The sequence below is a fragment of the Rutidosis leptorrhynchoides genome, chromosome 6 (genome assembly GCF_046630445.1).
Source record: "Rutidosis leptorrhynchoides isolate AG116_Rl617_1_P2 chromosome 6, CSIRO_AGI_Rlap_v1, whole genome shotgun sequence".
Taxonomy (NCBI): Eukaryota; Viridiplantae; Streptophyta; class Magnoliopsida; order Asterales; family Asteraceae; genus Rutidosis; species Rutidosis leptorrhynchoides.
The window spans coordinates 102,766,701-102,792,557 of NC_092338.1; the positions used below are offsets into that span (position 1 = coordinate 102,766,701).

At 34.0% G+C, this 25,857-nt stretch overlaps 3 protein-coding genes and 1 long non-coding RNA gene across 5 annotated transcripts; 3 read left to right on the forward strand and 1 right to left on the reverse strand.

Annotated features, from left to right (window-relative positions):
• The first annotated feature begins 3,797 nt into the window (after positions 1–3,797).
• LOC139853922 (uncharacterized) lies at positions 3,798–4,364 on the forward strand. Its single transcript, XM_071843260.1, has one exon. The coding sequence runs from the start codon at positions 3,798–3,800 to the stop codon at positions 4,362–4,364; it is 567 nt and encodes a 188-aa protein (XP_071699361.1).
• Positions 4,365–4,418: 54 nt separating this feature from the next.
• LOC139852993 (uncharacterized) lies at positions 4,419–5,005 on the forward strand. The gene is made up of 3 exons (XR_011761243.1): positions 4,419–4,496; positions 4,571–4,714; positions 4,971–5,005. It is a non-coding gene; the product is annotated as an uncharacterized lncRNA (long non-coding RNA).
• Positions 5,006–6,029: 1,024 nt separating this feature from the next.
• LOC139852228 (mitochondrial-processing peptidase subunit alpha-like) lies at positions 6,030–11,236 on the forward strand. The gene is made up of 13 exons (XM_071841466.1): positions 6,030–6,162; positions 6,996–7,232; positions 7,628–7,924; positions 8,011–8,178; positions 9,357–9,524; positions 9,612–9,692; positions 9,795–9,861; positions 10,069–10,166; positions 10,244–10,316; positions 10,413–10,483; positions 10,603–10,652; positions 10,783–10,895; positions 10,986–11,236. The coding sequence occupies exons 1-13, from the start codon at positions 6,124–6,126 to the stop codon at positions 11,030–11,032; spliced, it is 1,509 nt and encodes a 502-aa protein (XP_071697567.1). The 5' UTR covers positions 6,030–6,123; the 3' UTR covers positions 11,033–11,236.
• Positions 11,237–12,083: 847 nt separating this feature from the next.
• Positions 12,084–16,062, reverse strand: LOC139851328 (phosphatidylglycerophosphate phosphatase PTPMT2-like). 2 transcript variants are annotated; one of them, XM_071840344.1, is made up of 7 exons: positions 15,896–16,062; positions 13,646–13,892; positions 13,309–13,431; positions 13,124–13,217; positions 12,957–13,039; positions 12,743–12,832; positions 12,084–12,612 (listed from the first exon to the last, which is right to left on the reverse strand). In XM_071840344.1, the coding sequence occupies exons 2-7, from the start codon at positions 13,844–13,846 to the stop codon at positions 12,364–12,366; spliced, it is 840 nt and encodes a 279-aa protein (XP_071696445.1). In that variant the 5' UTR covers positions 13,847–13,892; positions 15,896–16,062; the 3' UTR covers positions 12,084–12,363. The 2 variants fall into 2 exon arrangements, with proteins under 2 accessions (XP_071696445.1, XP_071696444.1); XM_071840343.1 differs by lacking the exon at positions 15,896–16,062 and having other exon boundaries at positions 13,646–14,279.
• Between the last annotated feature and the right edge of the window lie 9,795 nt (positions 16,063–25,857).

Genomic DNA, 25,857 nt, shown 5'->3' on the forward strand with positions numbered 1-25,857 from the left:
TGAGTTAGTATAATATAATGACACTTGATCAACGTGATTATATTACAGTAAGTCATGCTGAGTTTCTAATGGAACGTGATAAAGGTTCACAGATCCCACCCTCATAATGAACCATGTTACATAACTCTTTTATTCTATTTAACCTCTAAACATATCAAGAAAATATTTTCTTGATGATTTGGTCTTTTCCGGATATTCTGGTAATTTGACAAATCAAGATCGTGCCATTACGATTACCTTCTTAGAACATTAACTATGTTCATTCTGAAATGTATACCTACGAATTCTGGACCATTATTCGCTTGATTTAAAGTCGGGAAGATAAAACAAAAGCATGAAGCTTCAAAATATCAATGAGAGTATATATAAGTAAATTGGAGAGAGTATTAACTGTGGATGTCAATAATTATGGAAAGACAGAAGCAGAGACATCGAAATATAAGGGAAGATATAAAACCCAACAACTACTCAGAAATTACAAACCGTGTATATCAATGCGTATAGCAATATAAAGACACGGGAGAATGAAAAATACTATAACCCCAAGGTAATGGTAGAAGAAAATAACTTCCTCCGGTGGTAGATGAAAAAGAAGAATGACAGATATGAAAGTTAGGAGTATATCAAGAATCAGAACTGGATGAAGCATTTTTTTTACAATCTTTTGAAAATAGGAAATGAGGAAGAAGATGTAAGAGTGATGAAAATAATGAAACGGAAGAGGTCAATTTATAGCGAAATATCAAACATAGCAATCGAAGCAAATTACGCATTTAATCAAAAGAAATCTTAATTTCCTTAAATTCCGAAGAATCAAATCTTATTTAGATTATGAAGATTTTCTATTCCTTAAATTATGGAAATCAATCGTTAATACGTCAAGAGTTAAGACGAATCTCTATTCTTCATTTCACTCTTTTACGATAACTTCTCTCATACGCTTCGAAAAATCGGATTGTTTTATCCATATTATTTAACGGTGATAAAACTCTATTTATCTACACATATACGGCATGAAAACATTTTTATTGTTAGCCATGACGACCTCACTCAAATTTCGGGACGAAATTTCTTTAACGGGTAGGTACTGTGATGACCCGGAAATTTCGACTAAATTTAAACTTAATCTTAAATGATTAATGATTTCGACACGATAAGCAAAGCCTATGAAGTTGAATCTCAAAATTTTGAACTATTCAATTACCCTTCGGTTGTTCTCAACGATTCGCAAACCATTATATGTAAATAGATACACATATATACTATAACTTGAAAACGTAACAAAGTTTTAATTGCATGATACCGTACATTAAACGTATTGGTTTATATATCTATTTGAATATATATGATTTCAAGTTATTTAGTAAACGATAGTGACATTCGTTTATTTATTCGATTGATATTTAGATAAGTTAACTAAAGCGTTTAAGATGAACCAGTAAAACACTAATTTGCTACAGTGTTTTCAAATTGCCACATTACTCAAAATGCTACAGTGTTTTCGAAAATCACTATTTGCTACAGTGAAATTGACTTTGCTACAGTGAATTGCTACATTAAAAAATGACTTTGCTACAGTAACTTTGCTACAGTAACACTATTTTAAAATGTATTTTAACAAATAGTGAGACGATGATTTATAGAAGTAAATGACCAAAACACTCAAACGTATAAGATACACTTTGAGTGACATAGTTTATGGATAATTTAAGGCTATATTTTAACAAAGGTACGAGTCACGAAATGTAAAATGCAAGTTATCTTAGCGTACGAAAGGACATTTGAAAAACCGGAACCGGGACATAAGTCGAGTGATGACGTACGACTTATCGGAACAAAAATTACAAGTCAACTATGCACGTGAATTTAATATAATATATAATTAATTATTTAAATTATATATATTATATTAATATAAAATTATGTCGACAAACAAGAAGTTAAACAATGTGAGCTGTCCCTGGTCCTCATGCGAGTCGCATGGCCAGAAGGCCATTTCCATGCGAGTCGCATGACTCCAGATTTCAGGCCACATCTATAAATTCCAGTGTTTTCGCTCGATTTAAATCACACACATACACAAATATATATATACTCCGTAATATTATTTATTATTTATTATTATTATTATTATTATTATTATTATTATTATTATTATTATTATTATTATTATTATTAAGATTAATATTATTATTATTAATCTTATTATTATTAGTAGTATTATACATAAAATACTACGACGAGGTCATGAGCGTGTCACTTTCAAAATATGTTTTCAAGCGGGATAGAGTTAAGAAAATTATGGGTTATTGCCATGGAGGTTATGGGTAATGTTCGGGGGTATTTTTGTGAATCAAACCTCGTGTTTATCATCTCCGATGCGTCTACGTGCTTTCCTGCAATAATGTATATCAATATTAAACAGTGAGTTTCATAAGATCCCTTTTACTCTCTACATTTTTGGGCTGAGAATACATGCAAATGCTTTATTAACCGATATACAATATTTATATGTGTGAGTTTCATTTGCTCCCTTTTTAAATGATTTTGCAATATATATTTTTGGGCTGAGAATACATGCACTTTATTTTAAAAATAATGGGCACAAGTACATACTAAATTCTATACTGAGTTTGAACCGAAAATCCCTTAGCTTTGGTAACTAGTAACTGCCGGTTATAAGAACTGGTGGGCGCGAGTAGTAGTATATGGATCCATAGGGCTTGATATCCCCGTCCGAGCTAGAGCGCTAGCCTTTTAACGGACGTATGCTATTTGAGAAGCGTACACGTTGGTTTGCGTGTATTATTAAGATGATTATACAAAGGGTACAAATTATATAAGCGTTAAAGTTTAGTTACCAGGGTGCTCAATTTTGTAGAACCGATTGATAAACGTTTCGGATGAAACAACTGAAATCTTGTGATCCACCTTTTATGTAAAACCTATTGATAAACGTTTTGAATAAAACAACTGAACTTTTGAAATCCACATTGATTTACGGATTATGTGTAATATTAAAACTATGAACTCACCAACCTTTGTGTTGACACTTGAAGCATGTTTATTCTCAGGTTTCTAGAAGTCTTCCGCTGTTTGCTCATACGTGATACAAGTTATGTGCTTGGAGTCATACATGCTATATACAAGAAACTTGCATTCATCAAACCATTACCATGTATCTTATTTTGACTGTATTGTCAACAGATGTATTATTGTAAACCATTTAAATGGTGATTGTCTATACGTAGGAATCATCAGATGTAAAAAAACCTGGAATTTGTATATTCATTTATGAAATACCTTTTCAAACGAATGCAATGTTACAAAATGTATCACTTAGAGGTCAAATACCTCGCAATGAAATCAATGAATGACGTGTTCGTCCATATGGATTTGGAGCGATCGTCACAGTATACGTCAGTATATGATAGGTATCTGTAATTGTATATGTATATGTATATGTAACTATAGACATACAATTCTCCCATTGTTTTTGCTAAAGTGTATATATCTGTATATGGTTATGGGGATGCCTTAGGTCAGAAGATCACTTGCATACTCGACCATTCAAAGGGTCGACTTCCAAAAACATACACTATAGTCGACCCCATTTTGGGTCGCCTATAGTTGAATAAAACTTTAGTCGACCAAAAATAAGGTCGACTATAGTGTATTTGCTTTTCAATTGTATGTACCTGTATGTATGTGTATGTATATTAACATTTATGTATAATGACATTATCATTGTCTGATTACAGGTTTGGTTCGAGGCCAAGGTCACCATTCGAAGCAAGATGTCTCTTATAAGGGAGATTAAGAACAAACTCACTCCGGCTCAGACAAAGATTTTCAGAGAGACGTGTTTCGGTCATTGGTTAGATATAAAGTGTGATGACAATGATTCGGGATACATACATTGCTTATTAATGAATCAGAGTGACCGTCCGAAAAGATTTGTAATCAACGGACGCGAAATATGTGAGGAGCCAGAAGAGCTATGGTTTCGAGTTACCCGAGACCATGTCATTAGGTGTGGTAGACGTGAGTTTTACTTGGTTACCGGGATGCGGTTTGGTCCAGTTACATCTTTTATATATTGGATAGGTCAAGAGAGGTCGGATTTTGACCACTCGATTTCATCTCGTGTTTTTATTAAACGACATAGTGGTCAACGTCATCTTTCGGAGTTTCACGATGCCTTTTTTAAAGATGAGTTGAAAGGAACTGACAAGGATAAGGTCATAGTCGCCATTGCGTTGATAATTAACTTATGCTTCCTTGGGAAGCAGTTGCGGGATAGCGTAAACGATGACATGCTTCTTTTATTAGAGGACTTTGAGTTGATGAACAAGTATCCGTGAGGTTCTTTCTTATGGACCAAACTTTACAATAGTTTGCATCACGTGTTAGTACCATATAAAGAGAGGGTAGCAGATAAAACCCGGAAGGGGGTAATGACATACCATTTGAGCGGCTTCACTTGGGCGTTTAAGGTAGTAATTCGTACTTATGAATTTTAAGCAATTAACATGTTTCATATTTAACCAAATTTGGTTTTTGTTTGTAGATGTGGATATGGGAGGCATACAAACACCGAATAGAAGCATATGCTTTCAAGCCGGAAAGTGAAGGCATACCTCGTGGAATCCACTGGAAACGGAAGAAGAAAGTCATGGGCTGGAATGAGTACGTTGAGTTGATGCAACTCCCGGTGAGTATAATTATACCAAAATATGGGCCAAAATATTTATGTATGTGTTATGTTTATATGTATGTGTATATCTATATGTATATGTAACTGTATATGTATGTGTATATGTAACTGTATATGTATATGTATATGTATCTGTATTTGTATATGTAACTGTATATGTATCTGTATATGTATATGTAACTGTATATGTATATGTATATGTACATGTATATGTAACTGTATATGTACATGTATATGTATATGTGTATGACAGGATGATATCCCGGACGAAGAACGACCTCTCAATCGTTTAAGGCCCACCAAGACAGAGGTTAAGTGTGAGTGGTGGGTTGCTAGTGCAAACTATTTCAAGAACCCCGATGCTAAAGTACCGGTGAAGAAAGTTGTTGCTTGGAATATGGACATACTAGATCAACTTGCACTGCACATTATGATCTTTCTGAAGGTAAACAAAAGTCCAAGTGTAACTCAAAAATAAAGGCAAAGCCGAAGGGGTTGGTAAAGGGCAAGGGTAAAGGAAAACGTGAAGACTCATGCTCAACACAATTTGGCTCCACTTACAATTTGAGTGATGATTAGCTTCTTCTTTGTGTTTTAAATGTGTTTAACTACCATGGATGATAGGTATGTGTGTTCGTATATTTTCTAGCCGTTTAACTGTCGTGTATGTGTTGTGTCTGTAACTTGTGTTATTTGTTGTGTAATCAATAAATGTAGTATGAGATAATATATAATATTTATTGTTCAAATTAAAGTTTATTTCACTAAATTGGATGGCAGACTACATTGGAACTCATGAAAAATCTTATCTGATATATCTTATCCAATAGTAGTATGAGTTATGCTTAGTCAACCCACTAATCGGTGGCCTACAACGCAAGGATGGTCGACTAGGGTTAGTCGACCCACTTATGGCTAACAAGTCGGTCGACCTTGAAGTCGACCACATCATCGAAGTAGTCGACCAACATCAATGAAGAATGTTGGTCGACTACCTTGAAAACTAATGTGGTCGACCGGGTAAAGGGGTAGTCGACCTAAATTGTGGTCGACCTAATGGTGTAAATAGACAATTTTTTTTCTCGAAAGTGTATTTTGGAAGAAAAATTTTTAAAAAAGTGTATTTGGACGAATTTCCCTAGTATAAAGGTTAATTTCTCTAAAAATATCTACGAACTATTACTTTGGGCCTTTTCAACTAGATTATCTAAATTTTGCGTATTAATTTAAGCCCAAGCCCAGTTATCACACGTGTCATTAGCTTTGTTCACACGAGTTAACACCAATCTCGAACACCAAATTCGTTTAAGAAAAACAAGTTTCCCCAGTTTCTTTATCTTTTTGGCTTCTGCAGCTACCTTCTTTAATTGTTTCTTCGATTGTTGATAATTTATTCATCAATCAATATGTATCGTGCTGCTGCTTCAAGAATCAGAAACCTTAAGGTCTGTTAATATAGATAGAATCTTCAATTTCAGCCAAAAAGCGTATCTGTTTATGCATTCACATGATCTGTTGATTTGAATTCATACGTTATAGATGCCCTAGGGTTTGTAGATCTTAATGTAATTATGTTTTGTGTTATTCGTATAGTTTGACTATTTCTGCGTCTTTTTGTAACTGTAAATCTAGCACATGAGGAGCAATATAAATATAAATATAAATTAATATTTATTTTTGTCTAAATTAAGAAAATTAATGTATTAACATCAAGCTTTTTTTTTCTCTTTTTTTTTTTGATAATTTGCAGTCTTTCTTTTTGGTAGAATGTTTGAAATGCAGAATAAAAAAACTATATTTTAATCAGAATCTATTTACTATTTATGTATTTATTTATATTTATCATCACTAGGTATACAAATTTATTGTAGAAATCTAATAATGTGTAAAAATATTCAAGCCAATAGAGCAAAAAGAACTTTTTCAATATTCTTATTAACTCACCAAATAGTAGATCACATTAAAGCTTTCAAATTTAAAAGTAGGGAGTTTGCAAAAACCTAACATTAGGATAGTTAATTGTGGGGACTTAGGATGGATCTTTGTAGGAGAACCTATATGATTTGAATTACTTTTTAATTGTCACGCGTTAATGATGTCATTGTTTATGGTTCACAAAAATGGAAAATTTTACATGATAGAGGGACATAAAAGTGAATGTACAACTTCTCATACTTCCATTTTATGATGCAGGCAGCTTATGATTAGTTATAGATGATATTTTCTAATATTCTGTTTGGTATTCAAAAGAAATGTATTAATTTGAAATATTCAATAGGGCCATGCCAGCAACAGAGCCCTAAGCAGGTTTGCAAGTTCAAGTGCGGTTGCAGCCAAATCATCTTCAGGTGGTATCCTAAGCTGGTTTTCAGGTGGCGGTTCAAGCCTTCCTCCTCTAGATTTTCCACTTCAGGGTATCGAACTGCCATCTTGTTTACCCGATCGTGTCGAAACCGGGAAAACTACAATAACAACACTCCCAAATGGTGTCAGAATCGCCTCCGAAACTTCATCTGTAAGGGAGTCTTTACCTGTAAATTATAATAATAATTAGTGTAATTAATGAGTCAACTTTTGTTATTTATTATATATTTTGGGTGTGTTCGGCATACAATAAATAGTAGAGCTTGTAAAATATTTTATCTCTACAAATTTAAGCTCCTAAAACTAGCTTTTATAAAAAAAGTAGAGCTTATGATAACAAAACTACTTAAATACCATGTATTTTTTATTGGTTATAGTCCTTTTAAGTCAATTCACAACTATGGCTACTTTACCAAACACTTACAAAAAAATATGCTTAACTCAATAAATAAGCTACTACTTCAGTTGTAAGCTTCCGGTTCCAGCTAGTTCGGCCCACACACACCCTTTGTTATGCAATTATAATGGTTTGGGTTATTTGGACAGAACCCTGCGGCTTCAATTGGGTTGTATGTGGACTCTGGGTCAATATATGAAACACCACAATCATTCGGGGCTACACATCTTCTAGAACGCATGGCATTCAAAAGCACGACTAACCGAAGCCACTTGCGGCTTGTGCGGGAAGTAGAGGCTATTGGCGGAAACGTGACGGCATCTGCATCAAGGGAGCAAATGGGTTACACGTATGATGCGTTGAAAACTTATGTTCCTCAAATGGTAGAGCTACTTGTTGACAGTACAATAAATCAGGTTTTTTTGGATTGGGAGGTCAAAGAGCAGGTACTTTTCTTTATTTATACACTTTATACAGTTTTGGTGTTGTACTTTCGTTGTGGATATTTGCTTAAAATGATGTTTATTTGCAGATTCAGAAAGTGAAAGCTGAGATCGGTGAATATGCTAATAATCCGGAGGCGTTGTTGTTGGAGGCGATTCATTCGGTTGGATATTCTGGTGCATTAGCCAATCCTCTTCTTGCGTCAGAAGCCTCGGTTAACAGATTAGATAGTACGATATTGGAAGAATTTGTTGCTGTAAGTCTAAGACATGTTATTTCTTGAATGTTTTGTAAATGGGCTGACTATAGTACGTGTCAAATTTCTTAACTAATTACTTTTATAAGAACAAGAGTACATTATACCGATATTCCTTGTGGTTTACATGAAATTACACCAATCGTCATTATCTTTTGAAAATTACCGCTACAATCCCTCTGGTTTTCATGAAATTACACCAATCGTATTTATCTTTTGAAAATTACACTGATAATCCCTTACCTAAAAGTGCATGTTGATGGTCCCTCTTATTAATGCACATTTTGAATAATTCAAGGACCATCAAGGTACACTTTTATACAAGTCAAGGACGATCGATGTAAATTTGAAAGATAAGGACGGTTGATGAAATTTCATTAAACCACAAGGACGATTGTTGTAATTTTCAAAAGATAAAAACGGTTGGTGTAATTTTTATTTCATGTAGACGATAGGGAGTATCGGTATGATTTACTCTTATAAACAATAAATCAAATATTGTTTTAATAACGATCTTACCTCTTTAATGATTTAGGAGGCTGTATACATAGTGAATACACTTTGGGTTACTTTTGACCTGTTGTCACTTTTCATTTTCACTAATCTTTCAAAAGTTCACATATTGACCCATTGGAGAATAATTGTAATCCAAGTTGACCATTTTATCCAGTAACAGTTCTAAATTTCTACCTCTAAATGTGATCAACAACAACAACAACAACAACAAAACCCAATACCACATAAGTGGTGTATGGGGGAGGTGAGATGTAGACAATCCTTCCCCTATCCGAGAATAAGGACAAGTCATTTTCTTCACCCAGAGTGAAACACTCTCAAAAGTAGAGAAAGTCATCCCTCTCTCTATTCGACGGATAAAGAGATTGCTTCCGAGAGGACCTCCGGCCTTTAAGTAGGAAAAAGTTTAAAAAGAAATAAAAATAATAAAATAAAAATAATTAGACGCCATGAAAATGGTAGAATCAAATTTCCATGGGTTTTAACTCCTGCCTGGAATTTAATTTAGGCTCTAAGAGTCAGTCAAGTCGCCAATAAATCGACGATTGTTGTCGACTCAATAGAGCTGTATACCTCTAAATGTGATGTTTTCATTTTTATAATATATCTTTTACTAGGTGGATCTTTTTTGTTACTTAAGGTGTACATTTTGAAAATTGTAGGCAAACTATACAGCTCCACGAATAGTTCTCGCTGCATCAGGTGTTGAACACGAGGAACTATTAAAATATGCAGAACCACTTTTATCTGAGTTACCAGGTGGTGCTCGGGTTGAGGAACCAAAATCGGTCTACGTAGGTGGTGATCATCGTGTTGTGGCTGACACAGGGGTCTATTTTTTTAATCGCCCTTCATAATCATTTTTCAGATATTTTTTGTCGGTCTATGTAATTTACCAATTTGTCCTTGGTTATTAGAGAACTAGTTTTGCTCTTGCATTCGAACTTCCTGGCGGATGGCTTAAGGCGAAAGATGCCATGACTTTGACAGTTCTTCAGGTAGTTTGTCTTAATTTTAAAGAATATTTTTTCATATTATATTATTATAATTTAAAAAAAAAAACGGATATAGTCTGAAAAGTATATGTTATTTATTTGCAGATGCTAATGGGAGGAGGTGGATCCTTTTCAGCTGGGGGTCCTGGTAAAGGGATGTACTCACGGCTTTGTAAGTTGTACTTCTGTTCTTTCGAGATACTTTTGCACACAATCACACTCTTTATTTAATGATAATCTAGTTGAATTCAGTGAAAAAATAAATATTTTTTTAGGTGTCTGTGGTCCGTTTTTGGTTTGTAGCTCTAATTCTAATGTGTGGTTTTTATATACATATATCCGATTTTCACATTTCTGGTTCTGATGACGTGGCGAACAGATCTTCGAGTCTTAAATGAATACCCGGATATTCATTCATTTTCAGCATTCAATTCAGTCTACAATAACACCGCCATTTTCGGAATCCAAGCTACTACTGTAAGCTATATTTCCCTTAAAGCTTCAAATAACTATTTGACGTGTTAAATCTGACGTGTCACTCACCTTTTTAACAGAGTCCCGCGTTTGCACCGAAAGCCATTGATGTTGCAGCTAACGAGCTTCTCGCGGTCGCCACTAATGGAGAAGGTTTGCCTTTTAATATGCCTTTTGCTAATCTTTCATGTTTGTAGAGCGTGTTTTGTTTTGAGTGCTGTTATTTAAAGATCACATTTGTTTTTCCAGTTACCCAGGTACAGCTGGACCGTGCCAAACAATCAACCAAGTCTGCCATTTTAATGAACTTGGAATCAAGAGTATGTAAACTTGTCTGGAAGTTAATTTCTATTTTCTAACCAACCAAATTACTTACTATCACAGATAATTATACTTAAACGTGATGTTTTTTTTTTTTTTTGTTTTTTTGGTATTGTAGATGATTGCTTCAGAAGATATAGGTAGACAGATATTGACGTATGGAGAGAGGTAAAGCTTTTTTATTATTATTACTTATTACTTATCTGTTTAAAACTGAGAACAAATTTGTTTCTCTTAGAACAAGTATTAACTGCATATACTCTGCATTTTGATTGTGGTTTATAAACGTTGTGAATAGGAAACCTGTGGAATTTTTCTTGAAAGCTGTAGATGAAGTAACGGCCAAGGATATCGCTTCTATTGCGCAGAAGCTTCTTTCATCCCCGCTAACAATGGCTTCTCATGGAGATGGTAATTAATTATTATTCTTTTCAAGTTTTTACTTATGGTTTATGACCTCATGGGCATCATCTGACTTGATTTCGCTCTGCTTTATTGCAGTTATAAATGTGCCAACCTACGACTCTGTTAGCAGCAAATTTCATTAATTGTAACGTTTGCTTTTGATTCACGGCAACAAAATCGAGTGGATGTTGCTTGTTATTGTTATTTTATTTGAAATATAAAAAAGAAAATAATATGAGGCAATGCCATTGCAACCCATCAATTTTGACTCTTTATGTATCCCGGATTTTTGTTGTTGATGAAGTTGGGTGTTTGTGCAATGGACTTCAAACTTTGTAACTGTTGGTTTTGTTAAAGGTGTTTTAATCTAGTTAAACACCTTAAAATTCTCAAAAAGCTTTCTGCAGCTGGCATCAATTTGTAGTTTACAGCAAGAAAGGTTTTGGGAGCTAGGAGGTCGTGCAGAAAAAATACAGATTTATAATTGGTTGGTAATCCTCACACCACCTTTTTTAGTCGTGCATCACTAAATATGCATTAAAAGAATTGTACACCGCAATGCTTTAATGCATGCTTGATGATGCTTGATGTTGTATGACTATAACATGGTGGTGGAAGGATCACCCTTTTGAAAAATGTTGGGTGCTATATAGTTGGATGAGAATGTTCATCATGAGTAGCAGTTTTCAAGTAGTGGTGCTAATTAATTAGAAAGAAAAAATAGACATAAAAGGTAGAAGGTTTTTTCTATTCGGAATACTTGGGAGGCCGATACTCTGATGTACGCAGCCCAGCAGAATTACTGTCTCTGGCTGTTTTCAATCCATTCATGTCCACTACCAAATATTCGTCCTAGAAAGAAGTCGAACCTGAGACCTCTTGCAACGCCTCAACCACTGAGTTATTTTGTGGTAGTTAAAAAAAATAGACCGGTTTATGGAAAACAAGAAGAGAGTACACGTTATACTCACACTCATTATTGGGCAAGTGCGTTTATATTTCCATCGTTTATGATAAATTCACCATTATCTTGTAGTGTTATCAAAATTATTGGTGAAATAAACACCCACCCACACATAATGTATACATGTACATTATATTAATGTTGTAGTAATTGCACTAATGGTATTAATCGTAGCCATTTGTACTAAGCTTTGAGAGTGATTGAAGTATAAGTTTACGTAGACACACACACGCAAAAACTTCTGCTAAAATACGAAATTTCTTATTCATATGACAAGACATAAGTCGACACTTGACACTTGCTTGACACCAACTGAAACCGGATAAATACATAACGACCGATTGATTGATCGATACAATTCTAAAGAAGTATCCATGCTTTTTCTTTCTTCCATTATTATTTCTCATCACATCTCCTGTCCCTGAATAAAAACCTGGAGTTATGAAATCATGAAAAATAGCTCGCTTCTTGCGTAACAATTTCCATGATGCTCCAAAAACCTTAATAAAACTAACAAGCAGGCGTCTCAGTCAGTTTCAAACTGACAGGACCGATACTTGATACTTTCAACGATGCAAAGAGACAAGAGAGTTTTGCTATCACGGGACTCGTTCTACCAACCCTAGGAACCAGTGCCAATTCATTGCCTTTTGACGGGCTATGGTACCCTTCCAAATCCGCTTTTGTTATCAGCACAGCATCACCTGAAGACGGAGGACTTTTTAATACTGATCGCCAATGCTTGTATTCTTGCACCGCCTGCATAAAAAAGAATTAAAATATATTACTTTCTTTCAAACATCCATACTTTAATAGTAACCAACTAATTATCAACACTTCACGTCATTATAATTAGAAAACAAAAGTAATTGCAGGATCAGTGACTAACCTTCCATTGAGAGGGTGCCAAGAGCACTCTGGGCCGAATAGACCGCACATATTCCAAGGCAGAAGCTGGGGTCATGTGCTTGTATTCAACCTGAAAAAAGTTATATTCCCAACTCATCTATATATATTCAAGAGTTCAAATGACGTTATTCTAAACCACCAATTAGAAACCTATACGTACATATATAGTTATCTACGTAGTGATTGAGAGTTACCAAATAACAAAGCACGATGGTTGTACTCCTTCCTCTTCCAGCTTTGCAGTGCACATATGTGGTTTTCCCACGTGTCGCATTCACTGTAAACACAAAACGTATACAAAAGTCAAAACACCCATCAAATACTATATCTATATACGAATTGAAAGAAAAGCTTTACTCACTGTGAATAAAATTTACAGCTCGATCAATATCCACAAACGAAGGAGCAAATAAATAATCTCGGGTAGGAATAACAAGATGGTCTATCCCATGAGCCTAAAACAAAAGATAAACACAAATGAACAACGTCAGCAATGATCAAAAGTAACATATTAAAATAGACCATCGCGTAACAATGGTGACTTACCCTATATAAAGATGAGGGAACCAGAGTCTCATACGGTTCGTTAAGAGTGATAACACCGCCGACATCAAGCTGCTTCAACCTCGGAACGTCCTTTGGGAATGGAACAGCACCCAGCAATATAAACTGTTAAAACCATTACATAAACAACTTGTTCAAATCTACAATTATAGTTTAAATACACAACCGATCCTAAGTATATTTTAATCACACCATTAAATTAAAAAGTAAACCAAACCCTAAGAAAAATCAATCTGATATCCAATCAAACATAATATAATTAATTAACATACATAGAAGTAATCAATCGTACTAATTATAATCAGAAATGAATATATACCTGATCAACCTGATCCCACCATCTAAATTCAGATTGAATTTTATTCCGGAAAACATTATACAAAAGCGTCGGGTAAAACAGGATCCGAGCTCCGGCACCGACTAACGCTCGCTTAGCATCAACGGCAACAATTTTCCGTTTATAATCATAGTCAACGGTACGTTCAATGATTGATGAATCGTCTATCTCTTCGATCTTCATGTCACCGATCGCAACAGAATTTCAAATGAAATCAAAACCCTAAGTCCTTCAGTGCAAATTAATATGCCTGGAATTAGATAGTGAGACGTAATTGCTGATTTTCAATACACCGATTCATTTTCTGTATCTAGCATCTTCTGTTAATAGAGAGTAATCGATGAATTTAAAAATATTCTGATTTAGGTATAAATTGGGGGAAATAGAATTGATTCAAAGTGATGCAAGTATATTGAAATTGAAATATAATAATTAGATAAATTAATTAATGGAAATGGAAATTGAAATGGAATGGCATCGGGGTATTCAGGGATTTGAAGGAATTGGAAAATCGTAAGGAAAAAGGAAAGTGTGAGTTTGGGTTAATTACTACTACAATATCTTCTCTACTTCTCTATGTCAGTATGATGTAACCTCCACACATTTTTCTATTTTTTTACGAAAAAACAATACAGTAATATATAAACGGAGTGATTGAACTTTTCTAATTATTAAGGAGTAAAAGATAAAAAAACACACACAAAAATAAAAAAATAAAAATTAAAAAAAAAGAGGAATTACAGTTAAGGGTGTGTTTGTTTACTTGAATGGTGAGTGCTTAATGTTGAACAATCATAATGACATATCATTCACGTATTACAATTTAGCGTTTAATGCGTTGTTTTCAACTCACATCATGCTGAATAGTTCAACAATCAATGCTAATACTTAACCATTCAGATTTGAAATACCCCGTAATTATGAACACCTAAATTTTCTATAATATCATCTTAAAATCATATTCTAATCGCTAACACAAACACCCTCTTAATAAATAAGAATATTGAATTTTTTATTAATGCAACATGTTAATAATGTAACTTTACTCAATTCATATAGTTTAGTCAATATGGTTATTAAACAACTTATTTTCATTGAACATCAAGTTTATTCAGAAACTCTGAATTATTCATATTATGATTATGAATCACTCTGCACTAAATCATTTAATTTATCAAACACAACCTAGGTGAAATGTTTGTCTAACCAACATAACAAATGAAACTATTATATAAGCTTATACATTGAGACGAACACTTGCGGGACTCCTACTACAAGTGACAGACCCATATTAAGAACACTGAAAAGATGATTAAGCATTAAAATTAAAATTATGTATGATACACGATGAATCACCCAATTATCAAAGGCATCTTCAATACATATGCAAAGTGTGCAATCGAACATGGTCCAAAATTTTATATGGGCTCAAAAATTTTGAAAAATATTAATGCATATTTATTTATATTTATATATATAGCAGCAGAGCACGTATTATTGAAACATGAATTTTAAATTGTAATTGTTACGATATGGATGGATTCTCATTTTGTACGCATGCAGATGAATAGAGATGATTGATAATCTTGCAAAGTAAAATTATGAATTATTGATTACTATTTCACCTACTCTATAATTGATTGTGAAAACGAATAATGTACAGTTAACTTTTAGTATTATAAATACTCATTCAGTTGTAAGGATATGTACACCATTCTTGAATAAGAATTCACTCTCTTCTTTCTTCTTTCATATTAGTTGAAAATAGGCCACTACATGTAGTTATAAACAACTAAATTACAACACGTTATCAGCATGAAGAGCTCCCTATAATCAATGTGATTCTTCCAGTTGCTCAACGATCACTTCCATCTATCAAGATTCCCGCCGGCCACCGTCCTCCGCCGCTGAAACCGCCGAAAGATCTTGAAACCTCCTATGTGTCTTCTGATCAAGAATTTATCAGCTTGGGTTCTTCCACCACCGAGTTATACTCATCAGGTATTCCAAAAGTTATTGACTTTATTTAATTTACATTACTTTGACTTAATCAATTAACAAGAAAATCAAGTCTTTACAACAATCATAAATTGAACCTGCTTTGAGAGAGGCATTAGACTTCGGATTTGGTTTGTATCAGCTAATTTCAGTTATAGATATGAAAAAAGGATGATTAATAAAGTCTAAAAATAAATAAATAAATGTAAATATTAAGATTAGGAATAGGTTTACCTAAGAATTGAAACCGAATTCATATTCATATTGAAACTAAACACAACTTCTCGTTCACGTTTGCGCATCAAACTCTGGATGTCCTTATCTTACAACTTTAAGTTTGTATATTAGGTGAGATATGGGTTGAAAGAGTGGAATAAGAATTTGTGGAAGATATCTCTAAGTATATCTTGATTTATAGCCAATAACCAATAAAATATAATGGAGAGGCCACTAGATAAAATATAATGATTTATTAAGTTTGTTTGATTGATAATTGATAAATATGACCCACAAATATATGATTGATTAGCTAAATGTCTCTAACTTTTGACCTCCCTCATTATTGCGTTTATTATCATTTTATTTAAATTAATTATTATTATCATATTATCATCACAAACTGGGATGAATAGTAAAAAAAATGTGTCTCGACCACTTGCACCCTATGCTTAAAAACAAGTACTAACAAGGTCCAACACTAAGAATTGGGCTACACATACTACATAGATTACTACACTTGTTTACACCCTCATACTCTTTAATTATAATAAAAATAAGAGTTTTTCTAAACATAGCCCTTAGGGCTATGCTTAATGAATAAATTAAAGCATTGATATATTGTACTTTGAGGTAGTTTTGTGTAGAGAATGGGTAGTTATTAATAAGGTACAATCATCTTATGCATGTCTGTATGTCTTAAAGATAGCCCTAAGGGCTATCTTTAGATAAACTCTAAAAATAATAATATCGCTATAACCGTTCCACACTAGAAATCATATGAGGTAGTTTTTGATCTGTTAGAAACAGATCTATAAGCTTTTTAAAAAACTAATTAATTATGGAAAGCCAACTAGAAAACTATTTTATATTTTTTTAATCAAAAAATACCAATAACTCAAATTATGTATTCTTTTTACAAAACAATTTTACAATTTCAATACAAATGTTCGTTACAAAGGAAGAAGTAAATGAACCGGTTGACGCCCGTTTGGCCAAAAAGGAACAAGTAAACGAGGTTATGGTAACATGCGCGTTAGCGAGATGGCTTGAGCCGTCGGAAAGGTCACCGGCGAAACGACGATCGGTGATGATCAGACTAGCGGCGACTCAATATGTCTTTTAAATATGTTCATAAGCCCATACATCTATTTAGGTGGACTAGACTTAAAAAAAAAAAAAATCCACTAATGGTTGGAAAAAAAAGTTAATTCTTATAACATAGATCATCAGTCTAGTATTTCTTGAATATCTCAACATCTTATTTTGTCTTACAAAGAATTCACAAAAGAAAAAATGAGAGTGAATCTTTTTGAAAACATTGATTAAATAAACACTGAGCAACCTTAGACTTAAATAATCTGAATTTTCTAAGATGTCTAGCTTGTTATGTGTCACTCCTAAATAAATGATTTTAGACCATAACACGTATATGTTTATTAGGTGTTATCTTTTATCACTGCGGATTGTAACTTGTTTGCAGGTAATAAAATTTGATTATCTTAATGAAATATTTACTCATTATTTACTTATCTTATTTGAAGTTTTAGCATGAATCTTGCTGAAATACAATATCAATTAGATGATAGAGACCTATGTATTGCAGATAATGGTAACACACACACACACTATAATCAAATCTAAGAAATATTTCATTAATTTGAAATCAACTGAAAGAATTATTAATACTATATCAGGTCCTACGAACTTAATAAAAACAAAAGGCAAAATTCATGTTACTAAATGGTACAAATTTTCTAATAAATAATGACTTGTTTTCTCCAAATAATGAAAGAGAATTTTGTTAAGTTTCTCTGATATATATCATAATAGATATGATGAAAAGCGCATATGATGAAAAATGCATATGATTAAAAGTGCATATGATGAAAAACACATATGATGAAAAGCACATATGGTGATTAATGAAAAGCACATATGATGAAATGCATATATGATGGAAAGCACATATGATGATTATGAAAAGCACATATGGTGATTAATGAAAAGCACATATGATGAAATGCACATATGATGGAAAGCACATATGATGATTAATAAAAAACGCATATGATGATTAATGAAAAGTATATTGAGAAAAGAAATTACAAATGTTTCTTGAAAGAATTCAAGGTGAGATATGTGGATAAATTCATCCACCATGTGGACCAAATAGACATTTCATATTCTGATAGACGCATCTAGTAGATGGTCTCATATTCGTCTATTATCAAGTCGAAATGTGGCATTTGCAAAGTTTATTGCTCAAATTATTAAATAAAGAACATATTTTTCGATTACACCATTAAAAGGGTGAGACCGAATAATGCTGGTGAGTTAACATCTCAAGCATTTAATGATTATTATATGTCTATAAGGATTGTTGTTGAACATCCAATTGCTTATGCGCATTCAAAAAATTGGTTTAGCTGAATCAATAGATAAACGCTTGCAGCTAATAACTAGACAATTGGTAATGAGTACAAAACTCTCAATATTTATATGGGGACATGTAAATTTACATTATGCGACATTAATTCACATTAAATCAAGTGCAAGTCATAAATATTCTCCCCTACTGAAATGTCCCGTTCTTATTGATTAAAAACGTTCCATATTAATTGATTTCGTTGCGAGGTTTTGACCTCTATATGAGACGTTTTTCAAAGACTGCATTCATTTTAAAACAAACCATAACCTTTATTTCATCAATAAAGGTTTAAAAAGCTTTACGTAGATTATCAAATAATGATAATCTAAAATATCCTGTTTACACACGACCATTACATAATGGTTTACAATACAAATATGTTACAACAAAATAAGTTTCTTGAATGCAGTTTTTACACAATATCATACAAGCATGGACTCCAAATCTCGTCCTTATTTAAGTATGCGACAGCGGAAGCTCTTAATAATCACCTGAGAATAAACATGCTTAAAACGTCAACAAAAATGTTGGTGAGTTATAGGTTTAACCTATATATATCAAATCATAATAATAGACCACAAGATTTCATATTTCAATACACATCCCATACATAGAGATAAAAATCATTCATATGGTGAACACCTGGTAACCGACATTAACAAGATGCATATATAAGAATATCCCCATCATTCCGGGACACCCTTCGGATATGATATAAATTTCGAAGTACTAAAGCATCCGGTACTTTGGATGGGGTTTGTTAGGCCCAATAGATCTATCTTTAGGATTCGCGTCAATTAGGGTGTCTGTTCCCTAATTCTTAGATTACCAGACTTAATAAAAAGGGGCATATTCGATTTCGATAATTCAACCATAGAATGTAGTTTCACGTACTTGTGTCTATTTTGTAAATCATTTATAAAACCTGCATGTATTCTCATCCCAAAAATATTAGATTTTAAAAGTGGGACTATAACTCACTTTCACAGATTTTTACTTCGTCTGGAAGTAAGACTTGGCCACTGGTTGATTCACGAACCTATAACAATATATACATATATATCAAAGTATGTTCAAAATATACTTACAACACTTTTAATATATTTTGATGTTTTAAGTTTATTAAGTCAGCTGTCCTCGTTAGTAACCTACAACTAGTTGTCCACAGTTAGATGTACAGAAATAAATCGATAAATATTATCTTGAATCAATCCACGACCCAGTGTATACGTATCTCAGTATTGATCACAACTCAAACTATATATATTTTGGAATCAACCTCAACCCTGTATAGCTAACTCCAACATTCACATATAGAGTGTCTATGGTTGTTCCGAAATATATATAGATGTGTCGACATGATAGGTCGAAACATTGTATACGTGTCTATGGTATCTCAAGATTACATAATATACAATACAAGTTGATTAAGTTATGGTTAGAATAGATTTGTTACCAATTTTCACGTAGCTAAAATGAGAAAAATTATCCAATCTTGTTTTACCCATAACTTCTTCATTTTAAATCCGTTTTGAGTGAATCAAATTGCTATGGTTTCATATTGAACTCTATTTTATGAATCTAAACAGAAAAAGTATAGGTTTATAGTCGGAAAAATAAGTAACAAGTCGTTTTTGTAAAGGTAGTCATTTCAGTCGAAAGAACGACGTCTAGATGACCATTTTAGAAAACATACTTCCACTTTGAGTTTAACCATAATTTTTGGATATAGTTTCATGTTCATAATAAAAATCATTTTCTCAGAATAACAACTTTTAAATCAAAGTTTATCATAGTTTTTAATTAACTAACCCAAAACAGCCCGCGGTGTTACTACGACGGCGTAAATCCGGTTTTACGGTGTTTTTCGTGTTTTCAGGTTTAAATCATTAAGTTAGCATATCATATAGATATAGAACATGTGTTTAGTTGATTTTAAAATTCAAGTTAGAAGGATTAACTTTTGTTTGCGAACAAGTTTAGAATTAACTAAACTATGTTCTAGTGATTACAAGTTTAAACCTTCGAATAAGATAGCTTTATATGTATGAATCGAATGATGTTATGAACATCATTACTACCTTAAGTTCCTTGGATAAACCTACTGGAAAAGAGAAAAATGGATCTAGCTTCAACGGATCCTTGGATGGCTCGAAGTTCTTGAAGCAGAATCATGACACGAAAACAAGTTCAAGTAAGATCATCACTTGAAATAAGATTGTTATAGTTATAGAAGTTGAACCAAAGTTTGAATATGATTATTACCTTGTATTAGAATGATAACCTACTGTAAGAAACAAAGATTTCTTGAGGTTGGTTGATCACCTTACAAGATTGGAAGTGAGCTAGCAAACTTGAAAGTATTCTTGATTTTATGTAACTAGAACTTGTAGAATATATGAAGAACACTTAGAACTTGAAGATAGAACTTGAGAGAGATCAATTAGATGAAGAAAATTGAAGAATGAAAGTGTTTGTAGGTGTTTTTGGTCGTTGGTGTATGGATTAGATATAAAGGATATGTAATTTTGTTTTCATGTAAATAAGTCATGAATGATTACTCATATTTTTGTAATTTTATGAGATATTTCATGCTAGTTGCCAAATGATGGTTCCCACATGTGTTAGGGGACTCACATGGGCTGCTAAGAGCTGATCATTGGAGTGTATATACCAATAGTACATACATCTAAAAGCTGTGTATTGTACGAGTACGAATACGGATGCATACGAGTAGAATTGTTGATGAAACTGAACGAGGATGTAATTGTAAGCATTTTTGTTAAGTAGAAGTATTTTGATAAGTGTATTGAAGTCTTTCAAAAGTGTATAAATACATATTAAAACACTACATATATATACATTTTAACTGAGTCGTTAAGTCATCGTTAGTCGTTACATGTAAGTGTTGTTTTGAAACCTTTAGGTTAACGATCTTGTTAAATGTTGTTAACCCAATGTTTATAATATCAAATGAGATTTTAAATTATTATATTATCATGATATTATCATGTATGAATATCTCTTAATATGATATATATACATTAAATGTCTTTACAACGATAATCGTTACATATATGTCTCGTTTAAAAATCATTAAGTTAGTAGTATTGTTTTTACATATGTAGTTCATTGTTAATATACTTAATGATATGTTTACTTATCATAGTATCATGTTAACTATATATATATCCATATATATGTCATCATATAGTTTTTACAAGTTTTAACGTTCGTGAATCACCGGTCAACTTGGGTGGTCAATTGTCTATATGAAACATATTTCAATTAATCAAGTCTTAACAAGTTTGATTGCTTAACATGTTGGAAACATTTAATCATGTAAATATCAATCTCAATTAATATATATAAACATGGAAAAGTTCGGGTCATTACAGTACCTACCCGTTAAATAAATTTCGTCCCGAAATTTTAAGCTGTTGAAGGTGTTGACGAATCATCTGGAAATAGATGCGGGTATTTCTTCTTCATCTGATCTTCACGCTCCCAGGTGAACTCGGGTCCTCTACGAGCATTCCATGGAACCTTAACAATTGGTATCTTGTTTTGCTTAAGTCTTTTAACCTCACGATCCATTATTTCGACGGGTTCTTCGATGAATTGAAGTTTTTCGTTGATTTGGATTTCATCTAACGGAATAGTGAGATCTTCTTTAGCAAAACATTTCTTCAAATTCGAGACGTGGAAAGTGTTATGTACAGCCGCGAGTTGTTGAGGTAACTCAAGTCGGTAAGCTACTGGTCCGACACGATCAATAATCTTGAATGGTCCAATATACCTTGGATTTAATTTCCCTCGTTTACCAAATCGAACAACGCCTTTCCAAGGTGCAACTTTAAGCATGACCATCTCTCCAATTTCAAATTCTATATCTTTTCTTTTAATGTCAGCGTAGCTCTTTTATCGACTTTGGGCGGTTTTCAACCGTTGTTGAATTTGGATGATCTTCTCGGTAGTTTCTTGTATAATCTCCGAACCCGTAATCTGTCTATCCCCCACTTCACTCCAACAAATCGGAGACCTGCACTTTCTACCATAAAGAGCTTCAAACGGTGCCATCTCAATGCTTGAATGGTAGCTGTTGTTGTAGAAAAATTTCTGCTAACGGTAGATGTCGATCCCAACTGTTTCCGAAGTCAATAACACATGCTCGTAGCATGTCTTCAAGCGTTTGTATCGTCCTTTCACTCTGCCCATCAGTTTGTGGATGATAGGCAGTACTCATGTCTAGACGAGTTCCTAATGCTTGCTGTAATGTCTGCCAGAATCTTGAAATAAATCTGCCATCCCTATCAGAGATAATAGAGATTGGTATTCCATGTCTGGAGACGACTTCCTTCAAATACAGTCGTGCTAACTTCTCCATCTTGTCATCTTCTCTTATTGGCAGGAAGTGTGCTGATTTGGTGAGACGATCAACTATTACCCAAATAGTATCAAAACCACTTGCAGTCCTTGGCAATTTAGTGATGAAATCCATGGTAATGTTTTTCCATTTTCATTCCGGGATTTCGGGTTGTTGAAGTAGACCTGATGGTTTCTGATGCTCAGTTTTGACCTTAGAACACGTCAAACATTCTCCTACGTATTTAGCAACATCGGCTTTCATATCCGGCCACCAAAAATGTTTCTTGAGATCCTTGTACATCTTCCCCGTTCCAGGATGTATTGAGTATCTGGTTTTATGAGCTTCTCTAAATACCATTTCTCTCATATCTCCAAATTTTGGTACCCAAATTCTTTCAGCCCTATACCGGGTTCCGTCTTCCCGAATATTAAGATGCTTCTCCGATCCTTTGGGTATTTCATCCTTTAAATTTCCCTCTTTTAAAACTCCTTGTTGCGCCTCCTTTATTTGAGTAGTAAGGTTATTATGAATCATTATATTCATAGATTTTACTCGAATGGGTTCTCTGTTCTTCCTGCTCAAGGCATCGGCTACCACATTTGCCTTCCCCGGGTGGTAACGAATCTCAAAGTCGTAATCATTCAATAATTCAATCCACCTACGCTGCCTCATATTCAGTTGTTTCTGATTAAATATGTGTTGAAGACTTTTGTAGTCAGTATATATAATACTTTTGACCCCATATAAGTAGCGCCTTCAAGTCTTTAATGCAAAAACAACCGCGCCTAATTCCAAATCATGCGTCGTATAATTTTGTTCGTGAATCTTCAATTGTCTAGACGCATAAGCAATCACCTTCATTCGTTGCATTAATACACAACCGAGACCTTGCTTTGATGCGTCACAATAAATCACATAATCATCATTCCCTTCAGGCAATGACAATATAGGTGCCGTAGTTAGCTTTTTCTTCAATAACTGAAACGCTTTCTCTTGTTCATCATTCCATTCAAATTTCGTCCCTTTATGCGTTAATGCAGTCAAGGGTTTTGCTATTCTGGAAAAGTCTTGGATGAACCTTCTGTAGTAACCAGCTAGTCCTAAAAACTGGCGTATGTGTTTCGGAGTTTTCGAGGTTTCCCACTTTTCAACAGTTTCTATCTTTGCCGGATCCACCTTAATACCTTCTTTGTTCACTATGTGACCGAGGAATTGAACTTCTTCCAACCAAAATGCACACTTTGAAAACTTAGCGTATAATTCTTCCTTCCTCAATACTTCTAACACCTTTCTCAAATGTTCACCGTGTTCTTGGTCATTCTTTGAGTAAATAAGTATGTCATCAATGAAAACAATGACAAACTTGTCAAGGTATGGTCCACACACTCGGTTCATAAGGTCCATGAACACAGCTGGTGCATTAGTTAAACCAAACGGCATGACCATAAACTCGTAATGACCGTAACGTGTTCTGAAAGCAGTCTTTGGAATATCATCTTCTTTCACCCGCATTTGATGATACCCGGAACGTAAGTCAATCTTTGAATAAACAGACGAGCCTTGTAGTTGATCAAATAAGTCGTCGATTCTCGGTAGTGGGTAGCAGTTCTTGATGGTAAGTTTGTTCAACTCTCGGTAGTCGATACACAACCTGAATGTACCATCTTTCTTCTTGACAAACAAAACAGGAGCTCCCCACGGTGATGTGCTTGGTCGAATGAAACCACGCTCTAAAAGTTTTTGTAATTGGCTTTGCAGTTCTTTCATCTCGCTGGGTGCGAGTCTGTAAGGAGCACGAGCTATTGGTGCAGCTCCTGGTACAAGATCTATTTGAAATTCAACGGATCGATGTGGGGGTAATCCCGGTAATTCTTTCGGAAATACATCGGGAAATTCTTTTGCAACAGAAACATCATTGATGCTCTTTTCTTCAGTTTGTACTTTCTCGACGTGTGCTAGAACAGCATAGCAACCTTTTCTTATTAGTTTTTGTGGCTTCAAATTACTAATAAGATGTAGCTTCATGTTGCCCTTTTCTCCGTACACCATTAAGGGTTCTCCTTCTTCTCGTACAATGCGAATTGCATTTTTATAACATACGATCTCTGCTTTCACCTTCTTCAGTCAGTCCATGCCAACTATTACATCAAAACTCCCTAACTCTACTGGTATCAAATCAATCTTAAATATTTCGCTACCCAGTTTAATTTCTCGATTCCGGCATATATTATCTGCTGAAATTAATTTACCGTTTGCTAATTCGAGTAAAAATTTACTATCCAACGGCGTCAATGGACAACTTAATTTAGCACAAAAATCTCTACTCATATAGCTTCTATCCGCACCCGAATCAAATAAAACGTAAGCAGATTTATTGTCAATAAGAAACGTACCCGTAACAAGCTCCGGGTCTTCCTGTGCCTCTGCCGCATTAATATTGAAAACTCTTCCGCGGCCTTGTCCATTCGTGTTCTCCTGGTTCGGGCAATTTCTAATAATGTGGCCCGGTTTTCCACATTTATAACAAACTACATTGGCATAACTTGCTCCGACACTACTTGCTCCGCCATTACTCGTTCCGACACCATTTGTTCCTTTCGTTTTGTTAACCCCTGGTCCGTAGACCTCACACTTCGCCGCGCTATGACCATTTCTTTTACACTTGTTGCAAAATTTGGTGCAGAACCCCGAGTGATACTTTTCACACCTTTGGCATAGCTGCTTCTGATTGTTGTTGTTGTTGCGGTTATTATTGTTGTTGGGATGATTGTTGTAGTTGCTGTTGTTGTTGTTATTGTTGTTGTTGTTGTTGTTGTTGTTGGGTCGTTTGTTGTAGTTGCGATTGATGTTGCGATTGTTGGGATAATTGTTGCGATTATTGTTGTAATTGCTATTATTGTTGTATTGGTGATTCTTATCACCGTTTTCCTCCCACTTTCTTTTGACTTGCTTCACATTGGCCTCTTCAGCCGTCTGTTCTTTAATTCTTTCCTCAATCTGGTTCACTAGTTTGTGAGCCATTCTACATACCTGTTGCATGGAGGCGGGCTCGTGTGAACTTATATCTTCTTGGATTCTTTCCGGTAATCCTTTCACAAACGCGTCGATCTTCTCTTCCTCATCTTCGAATGCTCCCGGACACAATAGGCACAATTCTGTGAATCGTCTTTCGTACGTGGT

What these genes read in the sequence shown, in the direction of transcription:
- LOC139853922 (XM_071843260.1), top strand. Translation starts at nt 3,798, where the DNA reads ATGTCTCTTATAAGGGAGATTAAGAACAAACTCACTCCGGCTCAGACA.
- LOC139851328 (XM_071840344.1), bottom strand. Translation starts at nt 13,846, where the DNA reads ATGAAGATCGAAGAGATAGACGATTCATCAATCATTGAACGTACCGTT. An exon ending in GGTGGGATCAGGTTGATCAG is followed by an intron (nt 13,432 to 13,645) that starts GTATATATTCAT and finishes TGGTTTTAACAG; the next exon opens with TTTATATTGCTGGGTGCTGT. An exon ending in TTCCCTCATCTTTATATAGG is followed by an intron (nt 13,218 to 13,308) that starts GTAAGTCACCAT and finishes CTTTTGTTTTAG; the next exon opens with GCTCATGGGATAGACCATCT.
- LOC139852228 (XM_071841466.1), top strand. Translation starts at nt 6,124, where the DNA reads ATGTATCGTGCTGCTGCTTCAAGAATCAGAAACCTTAAG. An exon ending in GTGTTGTGGCTGACACAGGG is followed by an intron (nt 9,525 to 9,611) that starts GTCTATTTTTTT and finishes CTTGGTTATTAG; the next exon opens with AGAACTAGTTTTGCTCTTGC. An exon ending in ATATTGACGTATGGAGAGAG is followed by an intron (nt 10,653 to 10,782) that starts GTAAAGCTTTTT and finishes CGTTGTGAATAG; the next exon opens with GAAACCTGTGGAATTTTTCT.